General features: G+C 40.6%; 1 protein-coding gene across 4 annotated transcripts in view; it reads right to left on the bottom strand.

The window, feature by feature from the left end:
* Window positions 1–313: 313 nt before the first annotated feature.
* CTTN (cortactin) overlaps window positions 314–22,466 on the bottom strand; it is a 35,164-nt gene continuing 13,011 nt past the window's right edge. For 2 of the 4 annotated variants that reach the window (XM_073347886.1, XM_073347887.1), the window contains exons 5-16: window positions 19,436–19,546; window positions 18,657–18,711; window positions 17,560–17,670; window positions 16,501–16,611; window positions 15,717–15,827; window positions 12,326–12,381; window positions 10,964–11,033; window positions 6,530–6,678; window positions 3,240–3,329; window positions 2,207–2,396; window positions 1,051–1,122; window positions 314–515 (exon numbers count right to left, since the gene is read on the bottom strand). In XM_073347886.1, coding sequence (XP_073203987.1) covers window positions 379–515; window positions 1,051–1,122; window positions 2,207–2,396; window positions 3,240–3,329; window positions 6,530–6,678; window positions 10,964–11,033; window positions 12,326–12,381; window positions 15,717–15,827; window positions 16,501–16,611; window positions 17,560–17,670; window positions 18,657–18,711; window positions 19,436–19,546 — 1,263 coding nt within the window. In that variant the 3' untranslated portion in view covers window positions 314–378. Of the gene's footprint in view, window positions 516–1,050; window positions 1,123–2,206; window positions 2,397–3,239; window positions 3,330–6,529; window positions 6,679–10,963; window positions 11,034–12,325; window positions 12,382–14,332; window positions 14,444–15,716; window positions 15,828–16,500; window positions 16,612–17,559; window positions 17,671–18,656; window positions 18,712–19,435; window positions 19,547–22,466 lie in introns of all 4 variants that reach the window. The other 2 variants (XM_073347889.1, XM_073347888.1) reach the window with 2 other exon arrangements.

Here is a 22,466-nt window from a genome sequence, read left to right as displayed (position 1 = left end):
TTTAGTGGAAGACTAACTAGACTTAATCACTAGGTAATACTGTTCACTTACAGGTATGAGTGAAACGTGCATTCTTATGACAGGCAGCTAATAGTCCTTGAAATGGTATTTAATGCCAATCACTAATTTGGCAAAGAATAAGGAAAAATATTTCAAAATACATAAGAACCGTTACCAGGGACCTTGGTGGGGAACATGAGAGTTACAATATATTAGCGAATTCTGTGGCATAAACATTTTAAAAAGCATGAGCAAAGTATTAAATATAAAAGCAATATGTATATACCCCCCCATCCTCAAAAAAGCATCATGATTTGTAGTGTATTAAATCAGGTTTAATGACTATGGCATTAAGGCATAATCGGTTGACAATATTCTTTACTGCCTCAGCTCAACATAATTGGCTGGGAAAAGCCCATATCTGCCTTTGCACACTCCCCTCCACCAGCCGTCATCAATCATTTCTATGTTCGTGATGATGTCATCTGGATCGAAGGAAATCTCATCATCGCCCGCTGAGAAAAGAGTGGAAGAGGCAATGTGTTCAGTACTCTCACATGAAGTTCTACTTTGGTCAGCTTTTTCCTACATACTGGTATTTTTAGTAGCATTAAGTGATTTAAAAGGGAGTTATTCACAGAGGAGCCTTAGTAATGTTAGCTACCTTCCTCTCTCCAATGCACCAAACAAGGACATTTAAAACAGGATAAAAAATGTGATAATCAAAAGATTTATCTGAGCAACAGACTCCCTCCTCTTACTTGTTTTTAGTGGCAGCTTTCATCCTAAAAGGAGAACATTCAATTCTTATCTATTATAAGTTGGGTATGCCGTTAATTTTGTATAGTGACTGCTACCCATCACACCAAGGAAAACTTTCTATAACCATAATATTCATGTTACTCTTCAGCCCTGGCAGTCACTTAATATCTAACTGCTAGAGCTGGGCTTAATGTATTCTGGGTGGAGGATATGTATTATGCTAATATTACACTAGACAGAAAGTTATTCATAGGTTACAAAATTAAAAAGAACAAGACCCGCGCTTACCAGCCTGATAATCGTAAAGGGCAATGGCTGTAATTCCAAGTTCATTTTCATATTCATCATAAGTATTTTCTTCTAAAGAGTGTTAGAAAAGACAGACACATTAGAGAACTAAAACCACACTATGTATAGATAGAGCCCTCATTTATGAAAGTGTAATCTGGCACCCATCTTCCATATCCCCATTGTAATTTGGGCCACAGATTGAAGTAAGGAAAAAAACTAGCCAACTGTGTCAGTGTGTACCCAGAAGAGGCACAATTTTGGCAATATTTGCATAGGTTTTGATTGGTTTCTTTGATATTTTTATAACAAATTAGAAATTGAGATGGATGGGGAGGCTGTTATAGAAAGGAGCATGAGAGGGTAAAAATGAAGCCCCACAGCTTTAGTTCAGGAAAAGGTCTATAAAATGTGACTAGATCCAGGGACAAACTTTGAAGAGAAATTTCATTCTCGCATGGCCTTGGTGAGAGGGTAAGAGACAGGCAGCTTTGAATTAGTTTATGAAGAAATTTTGAGAAAAACAACAATACATTTACAAGATGAAAAAAGTACCATCCTGCACACCTTATATCACCCCCACCCCCAAAGTTACATGATGAAATAGGAACACACCCTTCCAATCTCTACTCTCCCGACCAGCAGATTTAACTTTCTAGGCTTAATGTCTCAGACTGCAAAGGTTAAAAGATGTGTCTGTTGCTTAATTCTAAAGGCAATTATTTGTTAGTAGGATTTTCAAGATGGCTGGCCAGCACTAGCTAAAATAAGCCTTTATTTGAAGTTCACCTTTGTATTTTTTTCCAAAGCCAATTTGTGTTACATGACATATGTAGAAGCAAGAGGATGGCTCTCTCTAAACTTCAGCTAAAAGCGGTCACTAGTTTGCCTTATAGTTAGTTCAACATTAAATCATGAATCTTATTTATTTTCAGCATTGGAAAAAAGGCCCACTCATTATAAAGGCAGGTCAATGTTCTTCTTTGCCATATTGCCCCTTTAATTTGATACCAGCACATTTAAATTAAAATTTAAAATGTTGTTAACTCAGATTATGTTGCTGCCCAAACCAGTGACAGGGACATATTAGCACAATTATTCACTGACTCACTACCTACCATTTGAAAGTACCAACTCAGAAATAAGAGCACTCTACCTGCTTGATAGAGGTCTCCTGCCCCTGCCACTTCATAAACTGTCTCTGGGTCATATTCTGACTCCCGCTGACTGACTGCTTCTTGGTAGTCTGACTCTTCAGCTTTGTAGCTAGATTCTGTCTCATGTACAGTTGAATATATTGTATTGGAATTCTTGTAGGTTGCATCTGACTCATATGAAGCTGCATCCTAGAAAAACAAAGATGAAACTTGTCAAGGTCACATAAGCAGCCCCTCAAGCAAGACGTCAATAGTGCAGAAGAGAAGTTCTTAGGTACTGCATTCAGCACTAGAATTCAAACTTTCCTTTGAAAATGGTAATATTCAATACTACATGACAACAATATGTACATGTGCAGGATTGTCTTGAGGTCACCCTAAGTATGATTAGAATCCAACAGAACAGCTCAGCTATTCTACAGATATCAAGTTAGTCTGCCATCACTGTTATGATTCCAGGAACTAGTGACACGATACCTTTAAATCTCTAGATACCATTACAACAAGTGCATTACAACTAAGCAGACACGTGTGTCTGTAATGTCAACAGGTCCATTGTGTAAATATGGTTATATTGCTAATAAATGGTGGCTTATGATACAAGACAAGTCTATTTCTCAAAATTAGACACTTTTTTGCTTGCATTTATATTTTTCTTATTTACAACAAAAACAATCACATTTTAATACTAGGAAGAATAAACATCTCTCACTTTATTTCAATTTTACCCTTTAGGCTGAACCCTAACATTAATTGTTGTAAGTACTCCATTTCCCACATTAACCCCTTATTAATATTTCAACAGGAGAGAATGGATACAAGGCTACCTATATATCTCCCTACATTGACACATCTAGCTTTAAAACCCAAACGCCATGACCCATTAAATAGAACTTCCTACAAGAAGGCAGCTTACCACTTTACTGGACATCATAACTTTATAGCAAAGCCATAAAAATTACGCACAAATATAAAGCCTATTCACTACTGAGATGTGTTTAGGACAAGCTACTAATTGAGATTTTAACTAACCTCATAAACTGGGCTTGAGGGCAGCTTCTCATCAGCTGGCTGTGGGGTGGGAGATGGAGGTGGAGTTTGTTTTTTGGCTTTCGCTTGTTCCTTTATCAAAAAGAAAAGTGATTAAATTCAGGATAACTTTGAACAGTGACTCCAGGCTAGTGAAGTAACAGCAGTGTGGGTGCAATGACCAGCATGCTCTTTAACTCTAGAAGGACTGGTGACAAAGGATGGGGTTTTTTTTACTTGAAAACACAGCATTTAACTAATTGCATAATTAAACCTGTGTGTTTTGTTTAGACTGGCCATAAGGTGTGTGAATAAATAGGGTGGATTAGAAGAAAAAGAGTAATTTATGTAGGTTATGTGTAGAATGTAAAGCGAGCACCTGATTCTGCTCTTTGGAATATTTGCATACGATCTGTAGGTTATTTGTATTCAGTATTTTAAAATCCATGAACCAGGCTTCAAATTGCATTTTAATTCAAGTGTAGGGAACTTGATACCACATGTTCTAGTTATAAAACTGACATGTCATTTTTGATGAGAAACAAACTTTTAAGCTTTTCCTAGAATGTTAACCAGCTGACAACACAACAGGCTTTGAATAGCTAGGACAGAACTAAATTTGCTACAATGCTGTGGCCTGAACTTCCATAAGGTTTCCACATGGTGTAAATAAAAGCAACACTACCACCGCATTCTGCCACATAGGATGCAACAATTTGGAGCTCCACACAGTCCACTGCATGTTATATTGCCCCTGATTCAGGTGCAATCTTCAGGCAAAAGGATGCATGAATCTTTTGGGTTAATTTTGGACCGAGGTAGGATATTAAAATACAGAAAGGTTAATATTACCATGATTTTAAAAAGTTAGGCATTGCCAGCTAGTTAGTATTTGCCTCTTTATCTGCAATACTCAGGAGTAACTGCCTGTGCCATTCAGCAACAGAAATTAACATGTCTGCCCTGTGTTTAATTCTTCTCACTAATGTAACAGACATTTTCAGGAGCATGCAGTACTCTGAGAATAGAAGTATGTGCTCTTTGCAGGGACACAGCCAATATCTTTTTTTTTTATGGCTCCCTTATGATAAAAACAGGGCATTTTTCACAATTTAAAAAAAAGGAAGGGTAAAGACAGGGAAATACTGTGTTTTTCAACTTTTTAGAAAAAATTAGGACTATCAAGCCCAGTCTTCCCTGTAAGACCTTCTGTAGAAATCCCAGCCTACAGCTGAAAGGCTTATACAGAAACCTTTGCTCCTCATTATTTGTCAAGAGGCTGAGTTAAACAAGTATAACCAACACACAAGGACAAGAGTCTTGAACATTGGCCCAGATTGAAGAACTCAACACACTGGTGCTGCGCTCTTATGAAAATCTGTCTGAGTGTGAACAAGTCTCCTCTTTCTTTGCAATTGCTCAGGTTTTAGTATCTTGGAGAGTCTTCTCAGGGAGTTCTATAGCAATAGGGAATCCAAGACCTGAAATGTATGATGCGTAGATGAAGCAAGCAGAAAAAAAAGTTGAGAAAAGTTAGAGGTGTTCTTTATGCACTACTAAGAAGCAAAATAATGGGAAAAAAAATTGTTTACAGTTCACCTTTAAGTTCTGTAATTATTATTTTATACATAATATTTTGTAGCATTAGATAGACTTCTTGCAGGGTAGCCCAAAAGAAAGGTTTCACAGATTCCCAGTCCTAGCTCTGCCATTGACTGTGTGATTTTGGGTAAGCTACTTAAACTGAGTGCCTCGGTTTCCTTACCTCTAAAAATGAAGTGGAGACACTGATATTCATCCACCTTTGAAAAATGCTTTATGTTCTTTGGATGAAAAGCACTGGAAAAGTGCCAAGCATTATACTACTTTAAATTGGTACAAGTGTAAAACAAGTGAAATTCTCTGTTTAAAGATAGCATTAGATACTTGCAACCTAAGTTAGCAGCCTCAAATGTCTAAGTACAGATTGAATTATAATGTTCTTTAAAATGGCTATGTGCTTCTCAGACTGTAGTTTAGATGCCAACAGTGTATTTGCTTTTCCATATAACATTTAAGATGCTTAAAATATGGTCTTGCCAAGCAGCCCAGAGCTGGGTTTCTGCCACCATAAATTGCTCTACACGAAGCTTGGATTAGAAAGCAACTTCTAGCATTTGAGACTAACAATTGTTAGAAATTGGCTGATTCAACATAGCATTTAAAGAAAAGCTTCCTGAACACCATCCTAACTAGAAGTAAAAGGAGCATGAGAGGGAAAACAAAACAAATCTCATGTAACCAACAAAAGCAGTGAGGTAATTAGCTGAAGCAGTCTAGATGGAGAGACCACCCTTTGACTGGAGACACAGGAGCGGGAGAATTCGCATTCATGCCCTATGAAACCTATACTGCAAAAAATCAGTTGTTCAACTGTGAATTAACGAGCCTATCTGCTATTATTGTATTTGACTATACGTACACCAGTTATATGTTTCTTTGTTTAGACATAGCTTGGGTTATGTAACAATAAATGAATTTATTTTGTGGTATTTTAAATCTCTCTTCCACACAGAACATAACACACCAATTTTTAGATGTTTTAAATCTATGCAGGGCTACACTGACCATCTTGGAGGCAGATGACCTCAGTCTATGGGAAACTGTGCAAGGTTCCCTCAGTCTAACTCACAATACCCCATAGAGATGAGATGGTAGTTCATTCTCTAGACCCATTCAATCCTTGGCATCTGTTGAAATTGTTAACAAGGATGGTTATATGTGTAACATGGTGCCCTGTCCCCTAAGAGACAAGACTGAGATCATCAACTCATTTCCTAGGAATGGCAACTACCAACCTTGCCTGGATTTCAGCCAGTGACCTCGATGTGAAAGAACATTTATTGCTAACACTCAAACCATCCAGTCTCATTAATAGGGGACAGTCATGACTACACTAAGTAGAACTTAGTTATTCAAAATTAAAAACCATGCACATTTCCAGCATCACTGTGTTCTATGAAGCATGTCGAGGTTAAGCAACATTATCTCCATTTCCAGTTCTAGGATTCCATTAGCTACTCAGAGGTTACTTTTATAGCTCTTGTGGGAGTCCAGCTGTGTGTATGGAGGTGCAGTTTGCTAGAAAGGGGCCCTGGCTCCCAGGTGAAGTGCTAGCACCAGGATACTTAAATGTCCAAGTCTAGCAAGAGAAAGAAAGGAGCATGTTTTCTAGAGGATATACCCTTCTCCTCTCCTACTCCACACTCAGAAACCACCAAAGTTTGCCCAGAAGGGCTCTGAATCTTACTTACTTCTAGTTTCCTTCTCGCCTCCTCCTGTTCTTGTTTCTCCTGGGCCATTCTTTGCGCTCTCTCAGCTTCTGCTTTCCTTCTGTCTTCCTGTTCCTTTTCCTTGGCTAGATTTTCAAAGTTAGCTCGGATGTTGCTTGTTTTATTATTCACTGTAACATTACAAATATTTTAAAAAAAAATTAAGATCAAAATGAAAAACAGAAAAAAGTGTTCTACTTGGACAGAATCTCTGCAAGGTGCCATACTGGAGTCAGTTTACAGCCAGATTTCATAGTGGGGGAACACACACTTCATGAGAGCTTCCCGTGTGCCATCCTTCTCTATTGATGGGAATCCCTGCAAGTCCCCCTACCCTTACCTCATGGCAGAGGCTCTGTGTCACCCATGTTCCACTCCCTCATACCATTGGATCCCATTCCTCTCTCACCCACCATGGCAGGGGCTCAGTGCCCTGCCAGGTCATCATTTCCCCCACCATACCCCTGTCAGGTCCCCATTTCCCCATCGCACCCATTCCAGGTCCATGTTCCCCTCTCTGAGGGCCCCATTTTTCCTTCCCCATCTCCATTTCCTCTGACTCTGGGTCCCCACTTCCATGCCAACCCACCCAATTTCTGCTTTCCTCATCAACCCTACTCTCCATCCCATTACGGGTTCCTGCTCCCCCAAATTGCCAAGACTGCTCCCCTTCCTTCCTCCAGGAGCCTGCTTCCTCACTGGCCCTAAGTCCTTTCCAGGTCACTGCTTCCTCCCGCCATCTGGTCCACTCCCCTGCTCCCACCACTCCCTGCTTCCCTCACCAGTACAGCCCCATTTCTCTGGACTGTTGTGCTTCCTGTCCCCAAATCCTGTTAGGCTCTTTTCTTATTTCTGTTAGAGTCCAGGCTACACTCTCCCCATGCAGCAAGTAGAGTGGCTGCCTCTGATATATGCAGATCGGGGTGGGCAAACTTTTTGGCCCAAGGGCCACATCTGGGTGGCGAAATTATATCCAGGGCCATGAATGTAGGGCTGGGGAAGGGAGTTGAGAGGGGGTGTGGGAGGGGATGTGGTGTGCAGGAAGGGGCTCAGGGCAAGGGGGTTGGAGTGCAGAGGGTGCAGCAGGAGGCTCAGGGCAGGGTGTTGGGGTTACAGGAGGCACAGTAGGAAGGGGCTCAGGGAAAGGGATTGGGGTGCAGCAGAGGGCTCAGGGCAGGGGGTTGGGGTGCAGGTGCAGAAGAGGTTCAGGGTGTGGGGTGCAGCCCGGTGCTGCTTACCTCACGTGGCTCTGAGGTGGCAGCGGCACACAGCGGGGCTAAGGCAGGCTTCCTGCCTGCCTTGGCCCCGCACTGCTCCCGGAAGAGACCAGCATGTCCGGCAGCGGTTCCTGGGGGTGGCAGGCGGCTCTGCCGCATGCTGCCCTCATCTATGGGTACCACTCCCGAAGCTCCCACTGACTGCAGTTCCCCATTCTCAGCCAATGGGAGCCATGGGGGCAGTGCCTGCAGGCGAGAGCAGCACATGGAGCCCTCTGACCCCCCCCCTTACACCAGGGGCTGCAGGGACATGGTGCCGGCTGCTTCTGGGAGTGGTGCGGGGCTAGGACAGGCAGGGAGCCTGCCTTAGCTCCGCTGTGCCACGGGGCTGGCAATCTGACGGGCCGGACTGAAAGCCCTGAAGGGCCGGATCCGGCTCGCAGGCCGTAGTTTGCCCTCCCCTGATGTAAGTAGTAGCAGGAGGCACTTAAGATTCCTGGGATGTGGCATTTCAAAGTTACTGTATTACAGACATACTAACAAATGCCACTGAGTTGAGTGTAGAGCTTCGTATCTTTTGGCCAATTAATAGACATACACTGTTGTAGCAACATCCTCTTGGTATAAATTCAATGTGTTTTGGGGAGCTGAAGTGCAATTCGTTCTCTTGCCACCCCAAACATATGCTAACAATGCTAAAAAAAAGGAAGATTTCACTAAAGTAGTCTGACACAGACGTATAGTACCATCAGTACTAAAGCTTTTTAAGAGAGCTGTTTACATCTAAGTATCAGTTCTTAAGATTCTTTAAGCTCAGTTACTACAAGCCCTTCTTCTGCAACAACTTGGTTCAGCACTTAGCTTTTTGTCATATTTCAAAGTCTTGGCAGACAGACACAGCCCAGACATGGTATCTCAGCAGCTACACTGCCAATAGTCAAAATACATCTTAACCACACTCCTCTGCCCTTTCTTCTCCCTCCCCTACCATGTGAAGGAAAAGAAATATTCCCTGTTCCAAGATTCATTCAAAGCATAAGGCCCAGTCCCGCAAACCACCTCTGTTTGCATTTAATGTGTGTTCCACGCGCACAACAGGCTTGCAGGATCAGGCCCAGAGACTTCTGAGGACTTTAGTAGGACTCAGGCAGTGCAAAGCCTTTGTTCTGGTCCACTGCACAGGGGTGAATTTTGCCTAGGGCAACTGGACCCTTTTGTCACAATGCTCTGTTTGTTCCCTACTTGGAGTGCTGTCAAGGTGGCTGTGCAAACAATTCTGGTGTGAGTGTATTTAATTATTCCTGGGGAATTCTGCACCACTGCTCGTGCTCAGTAACATGTCCCCCCACAGATTCTCTTTGCTTCCCCACAGAAAAATGGTTTCTGTGGGGGAGCAAAGAGAGGCTGCACTAGTGCTCATTCACCCCTCCCTGGCAGTGCACGTGTGTCTATTCGGGCACCTGAAGCAGCCCAGGAAGAGGTAAATCACCACGGGGGTTAGACGGGACAATGGAGACTGGGTTCCTCCCTGCCCCCTCACTGAGCAGCCGGGGCTGGATCAAATCAACCCCCAGAAACCTCCCCCAACTGCAGGAAACTCTGCATTGTGGGAGGAGGGGGTTGGGTGCGAGGCAGGGGGTGAGGCACTACGGGAGGGGGATTGGGTGCTGGGGGGTCCAGATGCACTGCGGTAGCGGCTTCCCATAAAGTGACCCCCTCCCCAACTTCCTGGCCCCATTGCTCCTCAGCCTCACCCCTTGCATCAGGGCCCCCCCCTCGAACCCACCCCAAATCCCCCCGAGCCTCACTCCCTGCATCCGGAGCCCCCCACTCCCAGATCTCCACCCCACTGAGCCCCAACCAGCTGCACCTTGACCCCTACCCCACCAATCCCCACTCTCCCAGCACCCAGACCTCCCACTGATTCCCCCACACCCAGACCTTGCCCCACTGCACCCTAACCACTTTCACCTGGACTCCCCTGCAGAGTCCCATGCCCTAGCACCCAGACCCCCCCCAAGCTCCTGTGCATCCAGATTACACACACACACACACACACACACACACACACACACACACATCCCGCCAAACTGTCTGCATCCAGATTGCACCACATAGAACCCTGGTACTCGAGGTAATTCTGAACCAAAAATTAAAAATTCTGCACATTTGTCAAAACAAAACAACATAATCACATCATTTTCAATTATTTTGGTAATTTATTTCAAAATACTTGTCAGCAAATAATTGAAAATACTGTGTTATTCTGACAAATAAAATGTGCAAAATTTTGTAGAATTTTAAAATATTGTGTGCCGAATTCTTAAACTTTTGGTGCAGAATTCCTTCAGGAGTAATAGTATTTGTGATACTTTGAGAACTAAAATTAACTCAACCCAGTGTTTGTGAAAGCAAATAAGATTGTTAAGTAAAGCCAGTCAATATTTATTCAGGCCAATATTTCTATGCAAGAAAGTGCCTTCTTTAGAGAGAAAGAAAGGCTCTCCTAGACAGCCTTCCAGAAGATTTGGAGAGGGGGAAGGAGAAAAGCAATTAGCTAACATGAAATGACATGCAACAGCAACATTACTTACCTTTGATCTTTGTAAGGCCTTGTCTAGATGAGAAAGTTGTGCTGGTTCAAGTCAGTTTAGAAACCAAACTTAGCCAACATAACCTACAGTTGATATAAATGACTTTCAAACTGAAACAGAACACCTTCACAAGAAGTTGCACCGAATTTAATTAAGTCCATTTCTAAACTAATTTAATCAGTACAATTTTCTCATGTAGACAAAGCCTAAGTTGTCTAGCCCATTCTAGAAAAGCTTAGCACAGTCTCAGCCTGTGTGAGAATCAAGGAGATGCTTTTTAGTTTCTTGGTACTGTTTTTTCTCCCTCACAAAGAAACAATGTATTGTTTAAATGCAACTCTAATTTGGACTCAAATGTTAATACTGAGGGGGGAAATGAGTGTCACCTGTCACTCAGAGAGGAGACTTTACAGTCAATGAGTAAAATAAGGCATATGTGGGTGCTACTGACCTGCCAAGGTCACAAAAAGGAAGCTTGGATTCTTACTCATTGGTACCAAAGGGGGTGAAATAACCTTAGGGGTGCCAGAGTAAGGTGACCCACCTTCTACAGCCCATGAGAGAAACATAAAAAGGGGATTCTGTAATCAAGAATATAATCTTACCAGCTTCTACTGGCTTGGTCTTCTGATAAGTTGATGACAGTTTCTCAATATCTTCAAAAGTCGATGCATTCTACCAGAAATGAGAAAGTATCAACTACTACACAAAGCAGCACCAGTTCTCTCTTCACATGCTCATTCAGTAAACAAGACAGCACCCACCTGCATGATCTTCTGCTGCAACATTCTAAATCAGGACTTCTACCTCCAAGGTTTATTAATTATTATTTTTAAAGCCCACTACATTTTTGGGACTAAAACATGAAAAAGGGAATTAATTCTTTCAATACACCACACTATTTAGGGCTAACCTTCATTCAGAGACACGTCACACTAGATTCCTATTAACACTAATTTTATTACTGATTAATCTCATTTATATATTGATGAGTCATAAGAGTAGGAGACAGGGAAATTTGCTGAATGCTTGTTGTTCTGAATACAAAATAATCTTTCAGTCTGTATAACAGAAAGGTTTCTACCAAGATAAAACATCCAGCCTAAAACATAAAAAATAACTAAAAGCAAACCCTAAACAGAGAGGTAGTTTTGAGATAGGTGTTTAAATAAATTAAAGAGTTCCCTCAGTTAAAGATTTCCTGATGTTTGGAATCATGGGTAAGACAATACACCGATAAAGTAGAAGAATTTGAAGCTTTCATACTTCTGTAAGTTAACAGATAGGTTTATTTAGTGTGGTAACCAGGTCTGTATACAGACCTTCATCTTTTAAACTTGTGAAATAAAGCAGTATTTTTGAAAGTTTACATAAAAGACTAAAGTTAGAATTGTGGGTTCTGATGAAATTCTATCCGGGGTGTATTAGACAGAGCTACTTTTAGTTTGTGGAGTGGGTAAATGACTATTCAAACAGTTCGGTGTGCTACTTACTGCAGCAGGATGATGAAACATAGCAATATCCCTTTAAATTATAAATGGACAAATGAGGTAAACACAGAGGCAACTATTTTTAATTAGTTGAGAGGACATTCACAAGGTGTAAGATGAGGTACTGTCTGGTGGTTAGAAGAGAAGACTGGCCAGCTAGATTTCAGGGTTATATTTCTTAATTCTGCTCCTCTCTGAGTGGGAATTTCACTGTCACTTAAGTCCTGTGTTTTAATTTCCCCCCTGAATATAATGGCCTTTGTAAAATCACAATAATCACCAATAATCACCTTTGTAAAATGCTTTGAGATCCTCAGATGAAAGGCGCTATATACCATAAAGAATTGGAGAGGAGAATTCCCTAAGCAGGATACAAGTATAGAGATCAGAGCACTACAAATCCAGCCTCACTAATAATGGTGGAATTTTAAACCAATCGCCAGACTACTGAATTCATGATCATTTCAAACAATTTACCTTATCCATTCGATCCTTTTGTACTCCATACTTTCCACCAAACCCTTTTGAATAATCTAAAAAACAGGACAAAGAGGTCACAGTAGGCAGGTTTAATCTTTTCCCTTTTTTAAGGTCTGTTAAATGCAAATGGCCATTTCAAAAAGCAGCTACATGCAGAATTCCAAAGAAAATGCAACTTGTTTTTGATGCAAATCAGAATATATATAAACATATCTATCTACAGAAGCCTCTTCATATACCAGCAGGCAAGAAAGATGTCGTGAGCTATGTGCATGCTTTTCACATCCTTTTAGTGAAAGTTAAGCGAATAATTGCTATGTTGACAGGAACCAAGCAAAAAATAAGGGATGGCCCCTCACGGTACACCACTTCTAGAGCACAGTCTTTCACAGTACTAACTGTTATTTCCTGTAGTATAGGTCATATTACCCAAGTTATTTTCCTTTGTTCAGAGTAGTGTGCTATCAAGTTTGCAGTAACACTTGTCAGGGCACAAGTGTCACTTAAATACTTTTTATTTGCATGGCATTCATTGAATTGATCAAGTAAAGACACACGGCTGCCAAATTCACGTTTTCTGCTATTTCAGTATTGATCCAAGGTTCATGCAAAATTAAGACAGGTGTTCCATGTATCTGCAATGGGAATGTGTCATGTAGTTCCCTTTTGCCTTATTTTAAAAATGAACAGTTACCATTTAAATGAAGAGTGCTCGAAGGTCTGTGCCTTGGAAAACTGACTTACAACTTCTTCCTTTGCTCCCATTCCCAAAATATAGGGTCCACTAATCAGTGACTTTGTGTGTGTATATTTGAACTCCTCCTAAAGCTATCCTAGACTTCAAATGTTTGGAACTAGATCACGACAGTACGTAAAATACTGGCTGCTGTTAGAAATAGCCGGCAAGCTATCTTCCTCTTTAGTGTGTATTGTCAATCAGAATAAATGCATGGCTTTATTAACCACCTTTATAAATTGCAATTATACTATTCTGATTTAGGGTTTCCAAAAGACTCTACACTATCAGACTTCTCTCTTAAGATGTCAGCAGAAAATAGAACTTGTAGTTCTTACCTGAATTATCCCACAATGAACAAAGGCAGCTTTATAACATGCTATACTTTACTACTACACCTCTACCCCGATAGAACGCGGTCCTCAGGAGCCAAAAAATCTTACCGTGTTATAGGTGAAACCGTATTATATCGAACTTGCTTTGGCCTCGAGCATTTCCGTTATTAATAATCACTTCCCACCCCCTGACTGACCCCTCAGAACCCCTGACCCATCCAACCCCCCCACTCCTTGTCCCCTGACTGCCCCTTCTAGAGACCCCCCTGCCCCTAACCACCCCACCCCCTATCTAAGCCCCCCCGCTCCTTGTCCCCTGACTGCCCCCTCCTGAGATGCCCCCGTCCCTAATCACTCCTAGACCCCATCCCCAACCCAACCCCCCTGCTCCCTGTCCCCTGACTGCCCCCCCAAGACCCTCTGCCCCTTATTCAACCCCTTGGCCCCGGCCTGGCACCCTTAACATACCGCTCAGAGCAGCGTGTCGGTAGACATGCTGACACGCTGATCTGCCGGAGCACGCAGCCCCGCCCCCCCAGAGCGCTGCTTTGCCGCGTTATATCCAAATTCGTGTTATATTGGAGTAGATGTGTATTTCAACTAAGGCAAAGGGTTACATTTGGACTTTTAAGCTGGTGTGATTGAATGCTGGTGTAGAGCCATGAACTAAATATTGGAAATCTGGCTTCTATTTTATTAGCTGCAGCATTTGGAATTTTATGAACCCATATCCTTAATATAGGCTTGTTATGAGATCATGTTTAACATCTCATTTTAAGGAAATAGCCTGATGTTGCTAGATAACATGGGGATAGAAATTTAAGAGAATGTCTTCTTTAGATTACTTATGGCAAACATCAGTCTTTTTACATGACTATTTAAAGTCTGTGTTAGAAGCGACTGCACTAGGAAAGTTACAACTGGAGACTGTGCCTTGTTGAGACTCATGCTTCACTAGTTTCTCCTTGTATTCAAACCCCACAGCAGATGCGTCCTGCCTCTCTGTTTGAACATGGAATTTCCCTCCAAAACCACTCTTATAATCTGAAAAAGCCACATGTAATAAGGAAGGGGAAAAAGGAACAGATAAGTTTAGTTAGAAACAATAAAAAAAACATAACCGTAAGCAGCAATTCTGATGAATCAGGAGTACTTTTAGAAGAATCTGAACACTCATTTTTAAGTGTATATTCAGAATGTGAACAATTCCACTTGGGATTAGGAAGAGGCCAGCTCCACTTAATATTAACAGGAATATAAGAGAGACAATTCCATGTTCTTAGCTGTATTTTGCAGCTCTTCCAATACTGCAGACAACACTTCTCTGCACAACTGCTTATACTGTAAACATGCACTCGGATATTAAAATATGTTCATGATCAGATTGTGTGTGTATTCATAGGTACTCAAAAGAAAAATATAATATGTGAGTAGGACAATATTTAGGAGCAAATTAAGTTTATTTCATGGATACCATCACCATTTGTACTTTATAGCCCTGCTTTGAAAGGAATACAGATCAGGAGGAAAAAATCCTAAAGTTATTCCTATTTGGCACCGTCAGAAATAAGGAATGTTCTTGCTACTGCTCTACAGGGAAAAAAAAAAAAATCTGTGTTCTGAACTGCTCCATTCATTGATAGCTGTTCTGGCACAGCCATTTTGATGTAAGGTGCTAAGATGAGGGCACAGATCATCCCTTCTCAAAGGAAATACCACAGGAAGTGGCAAAGGGAAAAGATGAGATCCCCTTTCAGCGTGGGAGCAGCACAGACTGATCCACTGTGGAAAAGACTATGGCTGCAGACCTTCCCATCTTCATGGAGGCCATGAAAATCTGGATGAGAAGGAAGAGGTCAGAATCACTGATGCTGAGTTTCTACCTCCTGCAGGTATGGGAGGGGAGACAGGGCAAGGAAGAGGAAAATAGTTTGAGTACAGTGAGCAGAATTTGTCCATGAATATGAACTGGCAGTTTACATAATACAGGAATCAATTCTGACAGGCTGGCTTCCAGAATTTCACTGAAAAAAAAATCAAGAATCCAAGCTAAGTGCAGATTCATAAGGCTATTTCAACGTATCTCCCAGCACTCTGAGTCAATATTTTCAGTGGCACTCAATACCAGTCATGATTTGTTAAAGGGTTGTAAAGACATTCCACCAACTGCAACACAGTAACATTTCAAACATGGAGAAGCAACTACCATAGCAACTACTACTATGAAACAGTTTTACCAGAGCTGCAGAGAAAATAAACTGTAACATGAACCAGAAGTGTGTTAATAGTGTAGTTAAGAAGTTTAACTCAAATATACCTTTCTGGGATTCGTGCAGTTGCACTTTCTCCTGATGATCCCAACCAAGTGCACATTTGTCCTGTCTGTCTTTCTGTACACCAAACTTGCCTCCAAATCCTTTCACATAATCTATGTACATAAAATTCCACAAGCCATTAGTGTGATTGTTACAGATAACATTTTGAACAAAATAGTGATATTATAGATGGGACTTTATCCCCTAGTATTTCATTAATGGTACTGAATTATTTTCATGGTCCATTTCCCCCTGCCAAGTCATCTCTTTAATGGGGGAAACAGCTATCCAAAAAACTAATGTAAGTCAGAAAGTGCAGAATAGCCCACCCACATTATACTCTGATTTACCCTGTAGTAAGTGTCTCAACATTCACAGAATAGCTACATGGCAAGTAAGAAAAGGACAATTCTGATGCATGCAGCACACCATCTCTACACTACCAAAAAACATACTATGATATGGTTCTTTATCCAGATATCATTATTATTGCTGTTTATTAGTTACAAAGGTCCCAGTCATGCAATCTGATCTGCATCTGAAGACCATCGTGTCCTATTGATGTCTGTGGAACTCCACATGCATATCAAAGTCCTCCCATATGGATCAGATTGCAAGATTGGGGATGGATTTTGCAGTTACATACTTTCTAGTTTAAAAAAAGTCTCACTGGCAAGAATGCTGATATTTTACCAGTAGACCTCCCAGCTTTGAAATTCTCACCCTTACTTAAGAGTGTTAGACTCAACCCATGCAAACTTTTATGTAATAAAGTTTAATAAAAACCTTTCTGTGATTCATGTTTCTCTGTTTTGCCTTGATATTCAAAGCCAACTGCACTTTTGTCCACTTTGTCCTTGTCAACTCCATATTTACCACCAAAGCCTCTGGAATAATCTGGAGACAGAGTAAACACAGTTTTATTTACAAATGTACAGTAACAAGACACTATTAAGACAAGACTGCTTTAACCATAGCCACTTGTTTTAAATTATGTATTAGAAGAATACTGACATCCCTGGCTAATCTAGATCCAGGATATTAAGTCTTAAATTCTTCAGAACGTATCACCTAACATTTTCCCCTTAAGCAGGGGAAAACAAAACAGCAGTGTAAAAGCTAGCCAAAGCACTGAACGATGTGAGTAACTTTAATCTTTCAAAGAGTTCAGTGATAACTAGGCATTGAAACAGTGAAATTACAATGGAATTCTAAGGATACATCAAGAGCAGTATGGTTGCCTTTTTTATTACTTCATGTGATAATGTGATGCAAATACATTATTTAGCACTGGTCAGAAAATGGGAAGATTTTGAGAAAAATAGGTGTCCCTTTGTTTGCTAAAAAATTTCAAAACTCTTTTTTTTTTTTAAACAAACAAACTTTTTTTTTTTTTACACCAGCTATAACAACACTACATGAACTTTAGAAATCTCTAAGTGTTACCTTCATATTAGTAAAATTTACATTTTAACTATCAGGTGATTTTGTTAGAAATACCTCACGGCTGTGTTTGAGCATTTAAGGGTTTAATATTAGATTGGTCAAAAAATTTCAAAGTTGCCAGAAGTTTTTTTTTTTGCAAAAAGGTTGTTGATCAGCTCTGGTTACAATGTAATTGAAACTCGACCTCGCCTTGTGCTAGGCAAACTAAAGTATATGGTTTAAAGTTCTCCTTCAAGAAGAAAAAGTTTTCAGTAACCTTTATGACTTATCTAGTGTACATAACGATACAAAAAAAAAATCTATCAATATTTACCAAAATGAAATAGTTTACAAGACCGTTCCTGGTAAATGCACCCGCATCACATCAAAAATAGAACAAAAACATGTATGTTGACTAACCTTTCTGAGATTCATGCTTCTCTGTTTTACCCTGGTAATCGAAGCCCACTGCACTCTTGTCTACTCTGTCGGCCTGCACTCCATATTTACCACCAAAACCACTTGAGTAATCTGAGTCCAGAGAACAAAGCACAATCAAACATATGAACTCACCATGTGTCATTGTCAATGTTGCAATGCAGAAATCCAGCATAATATCTCAGTTTCAAAATAGCTACTAGCCCACAAAATAAAATGTACAAACACAACAAGCAGAATTTAGCATAGTATTACGGCTCATGATGTCACATGTATGTGTCAGTGTTCCCTATTTGTAAATCTGGATGCTGTTAAAACTTCTGCCTAAAGTAATTTTGTGTTTAAATTAAGCTAGTGGAACCATTCATGGGTTCTGCTAGGGTTTAGTCTGCCCTTTCATTGATAGTTGTCCAAAACACAAGAACCATTTATTCCATTAATATTAACCATATTAAAATCCCCTCCCCACCAGCAAGAGATTAAATGCAAGCCTATACTCTTATTTTGATTTCTAGCATTTTTTTAAACATTAGTATGATCTTACTCCTCCACTTCCTGTCATGTAGGCAGGAGAGGGCTTGGGGTGAAGATCATCACTACAAGGAGAAGGAAGGGGCACAGAATAGCAAGGCTCTGCTATGGCCCATTCTCCACTAGCATATAGTCCTTGTGGGAACTGGCATAGGTTAAAGCTGCCGCTGGGGGTTTAACTTCACCAGGGACAGGTGGCTGAAATCTAGGGAGCAGTGGCCTCTCCAGGGAGCCCAGTCTAAAATATTTTGGGGGTGGGGAACAAAGGACAAGTCAGATCCTCGAAGACAAACAGAGTATTTCATTTTGTTAAGGCCAATCGAGTAGTTTTTGAGTCCACTTACTACAAGAGAGTAGTAAATCATTTTGGACACAGAATAACTGGATAACTGACAATGCAGGTTGAGGCCCCATTGTGCTAGGCACCTTACAAACAGTGTTTCCTCAACAGTTTCATATACAAGCTATTGTAGTACAGTCTTACAACAAGCAGCTAATATTGATAAAAGTTATTTATTTACATACACACATTCACCTCAACACGTTACCTTTTTGAGAGGCATGCTTCTCTGTTTTCCCCTGGTATTCAAAACCCACAGCAGACTGTAGGAGAAATAATAGTTATAAGCATTTCTAAAAAAAAAAAAGTCCAACATTAGTAGCACAATAGTCTGCTTCAACAGAAAAATACTCAGCATAAAAGAAATCAGAGCTTAGTGATGCTCTAACCCTCTTGGTTCTGGAGCATAAGTGTCTGTTTAGATTTCTGGGCCAAAATCCTCAAAACATTAGAGAAGAACAGATCCATTAAGCTATCTTTCTCAGCCACTGCCAAAGCAGATTGTTCCCTGAAGTACATTAGGGTCTTGCCAGGTTTAGTGATTCAGTACAATAGAGCTTCCACCACTTTCAGTGGGAGGTTATTGTACCAGTCTTGGAAAGTTTCCCCACTTTGATAGTCAGCCTAGTGGTTCAGTTTGCTAGGCACCCCAAACCATGCTAAATTCCTTCACTACCTGGTGTTCATCTTTCAGTTCACATAAACTTATGTGCCTTGGCTCACTGGCAAGTTTTTAATCTTTTCCTTCAAATCGGGCCATCCTCCAACTTAATTGTGGGGGAAGAATTTTTGCTTCTTAAGAAAGTATTAATATCCATAATAACCAAAGCCAATTTACTGATATGCACAGAGTGCAGTGCTAAAAATGAGGGACAGCGATGTTTACACCTAGCAGTAGCAGTTTTTAGCGTGATAAAACCAATACCTTATATAAACTGATGAACGCAACTGCTGTAAGTAATTGCAATACTGTAGGAAATTACTTACCTGGTCAACTCTATCCATTTGTACTCCAAACTTGCCTCCAAAACCTCTTACTGAGTCCACTTGGGAGCAGTGTTTAGAAAGCTTAGATTGATATTCATGGCCAACAGCTGACTGAAAGAAGTTAGAAATCCAAAAGTGGATTACTGCATTTAACAAAAATGGTAACACACTACACTTACTAAGTCTGAAAACAAAAGGTTTGAGAGTAGGCACCACCTAGAGGCCTGTTTATAATTTATGTGGCTCTTTAGACATGCAACTTGTCAGCATTAGTAGCAGTTGCACAGTGAAAGCCATGCATGTTAAGGGTCCAATTCTGCAAAATACCCACGTAAAGATTTCTCATAGGAATAAGAATCTGTAGGATTGAGTCACCAAGTTGTCAATATAGTCCTAGGAAAGAAAGTGATCAAAATCCCAGGAAAGAGTCTGGCAACACTGACTATATACTTGGTGTGTGTGTGTTTTTTTACTCAGGATTTATAAATTAAATTTATAAACTACAGAGATGGTAAAAGGAAAGATACTGAATCAAATCCTATTGCCATGATCCAAGGGAGGCCTCACTTCTAATAAAATACAAGGAGTGATAATGGTGTATGCAGCTATCGACCATACACAGTAGAAAAATCATCACTACAAACTTAAACACAAGATACTTCTTGGACAAAAGAAACTTAGTAGAATTCTGCAAGTTTAAAGCAAAAGGCTAACATCAAAGGGTGCCTAGACTGAATGCAGCATTCACATCCACCAGACATTAAATTTATCATTGGATAGCAAGAAAATTATTCAAATACAGGCTATGATGTGGTATTAAATTAAAAAAAACAAAAACCAAAAAACAAGAATTCTCATAGCCTAAAAGAAATAATCATTAATTTAGGAAAACAGGAATGACAGTTCTGGAAGATAACACCATCCACTGATCCAAAAGTTACGCAGATAGAAAATGTACTCTCTCGTATACTATGTTAATTCTAGCTAAATGTCATTAGCTGCCTCAGACCACTAGTTTACTATTTGAGCCCCATGCAACTTGAACAACAAAATATGTTTCTAGGAACACTATGCTTATTTCACTTTATTCCACAATCACTTCATTACACTTTGGCAAGGAATTTTTTAAACCAGAGAGAGAGAAAAGTAATCTGACTCTATTTACAAACAACACACAGTTATCACAAATTCCTGTCTTTGCAAGCAGACAATTTCAAACAGAAAACAGATATCTGCTAAAAGACTAATGGTAATCACTGAAGTAAAATCAAAATAATTTCCATTGCAGTAGAAAAGTAGGCAGCTAATTGTTGAAAGGTATTTGATTACTAGTGTAAACATTAAAACTAATAAGAAAAGGAGTACTTGTGGCACCTTAGAGACTAACCAATTTATTAGAGCATAAGCTTTCGTGAGCTACAGCTCACTTCCTCAGATGCATATCGTGGAAACCGCAGCAGGCTTTATATATACACAGAGAATATGAAACAATACCTCCTCCCACCCCACTGTCCTGCTGGTAATAGCTTATCTAAAGTGATCATCAGGTGGGCCATTTCCAGCACAAATCCAGGTTTTCTCACCCTCCACCCCCCCACACAAATTCACTCTCCTGCTGGTGATAGCCCATCCAAAGTGACAACTCTTTACACAATGTGCATGACAATCAAATTGGGCTATTTCCTGCACAAATCCAGGTTTTCTCACATCCCCCCCCACCCCCATACACACACAAACTCACTCTCCTGAGGGAGAGTGGGGGGGGGGGATGTGAGAAAACCTGGATTTGTGCAGGAAATAGCCCAATTTGATTGTCATGCACATTGTGTAAAGAGTTGTCACTTTGGATGGGCTATCACCAGCAGGAGAGTGAATTTGTGTGGGGGGGTGGAGGGTGAGAAAACCTGGATTTGTGCTGGAAATGGCCCACCTGATGATCACTTTAGATAAGCTATTACCAGCAGGACAGTGGGGTGGGAGGAGGTATTGTTTCATATTCTCTGTGTATATATAAAGCCTGCTGCGGTTTCCACGATATGCATCTGAGGAAGTGAGCTGTAGCTCACGAAAGCTTATGCTCTAATAAATTGGTTAGTCTCTAAGGTGCCACAAGTACTCCTTTTCTTTTTGCGAATACAGACTAACATGGCTGTTACTCTGAAACCTGTCATTAAAACTAATATAATTGAAGTTGGTTCCCATGATCATTGGCACATTTCTGTTTTATGGTACAGAAAGCTAGAGTTATGGTTGTAAACAACTTCTGGCTAGGGCTATCGTTTCCATGAATATTTCAGTTAAGTATGCTACAGGAAGCTGCTAGACATTCTTTCTTTCCCGAAGTCTATATCAGAATAAAGAGATGACTCTTACCACTTCCCCACCATTTGCTTTTCAAGTTATCACTGTTATACAGTACAAAATGGCAAGTGACAGTACAAAGCACATTACATCTCTTATCAGTCAACAGCTTTTCCAAAGCCTGGTTTCATGACCATTTCACGGCTTAATGTTTTTTCCCCCTCTTCCCTTCTGTTCCAATCAGTCACTGGAACATGAGCCAGGCATAACATCTTAAAGTACAATTATGTCACACTGAATTACAAAGGAGCCGGGAGTAATCTTCAAATAAGACAAGATGGTATGAAATTACACACTGGAAAGTGCATCTTACTCTAGTTACTGATAAAGCTTCAAATTTGCACTAATATAGTACTAGTATAACCCCCAAACTCTGCACTCTGTGTCCAAACTGAATAATTTGGTCAGACACTGGAAAATGTGACAAGTGTGCCTATGCTGAGTGAGAGGGCTCTGCAATTATTAGTCCAATCTAATGGCTGGAGCTGCTGCCACAGCCCTTCCACAACTCCTCTCCACGAATGAAAAGTCTGCTGCACATGGCTCTGCCAAAGATTGAGGAGCTGAGTTCTGTGGCATAGATCCCTAGCTCTGGCTCACAGCATATTGTCCAATGCAGTGGAATGGCAATGGTTCCGCTGCATCAAGCCCCTCTGTACCCATGGATCTG

The sequence above is a fragment of the Lepidochelys kempii genome, chromosome 6 (assembly GCF_965140265.1).
Source record: "Lepidochelys kempii isolate rLepKem1 chromosome 6, rLepKem1.hap2, whole genome shotgun sequence".
Classification (NCBI taxonomy): domain Eukaryota; kingdom Metazoa; phylum Chordata; order Testudines; family Cheloniidae; genus Lepidochelys; species Lepidochelys kempii.
This window is presented reverse-complemented; position numbering and strand designations above follow the sequence as displayed.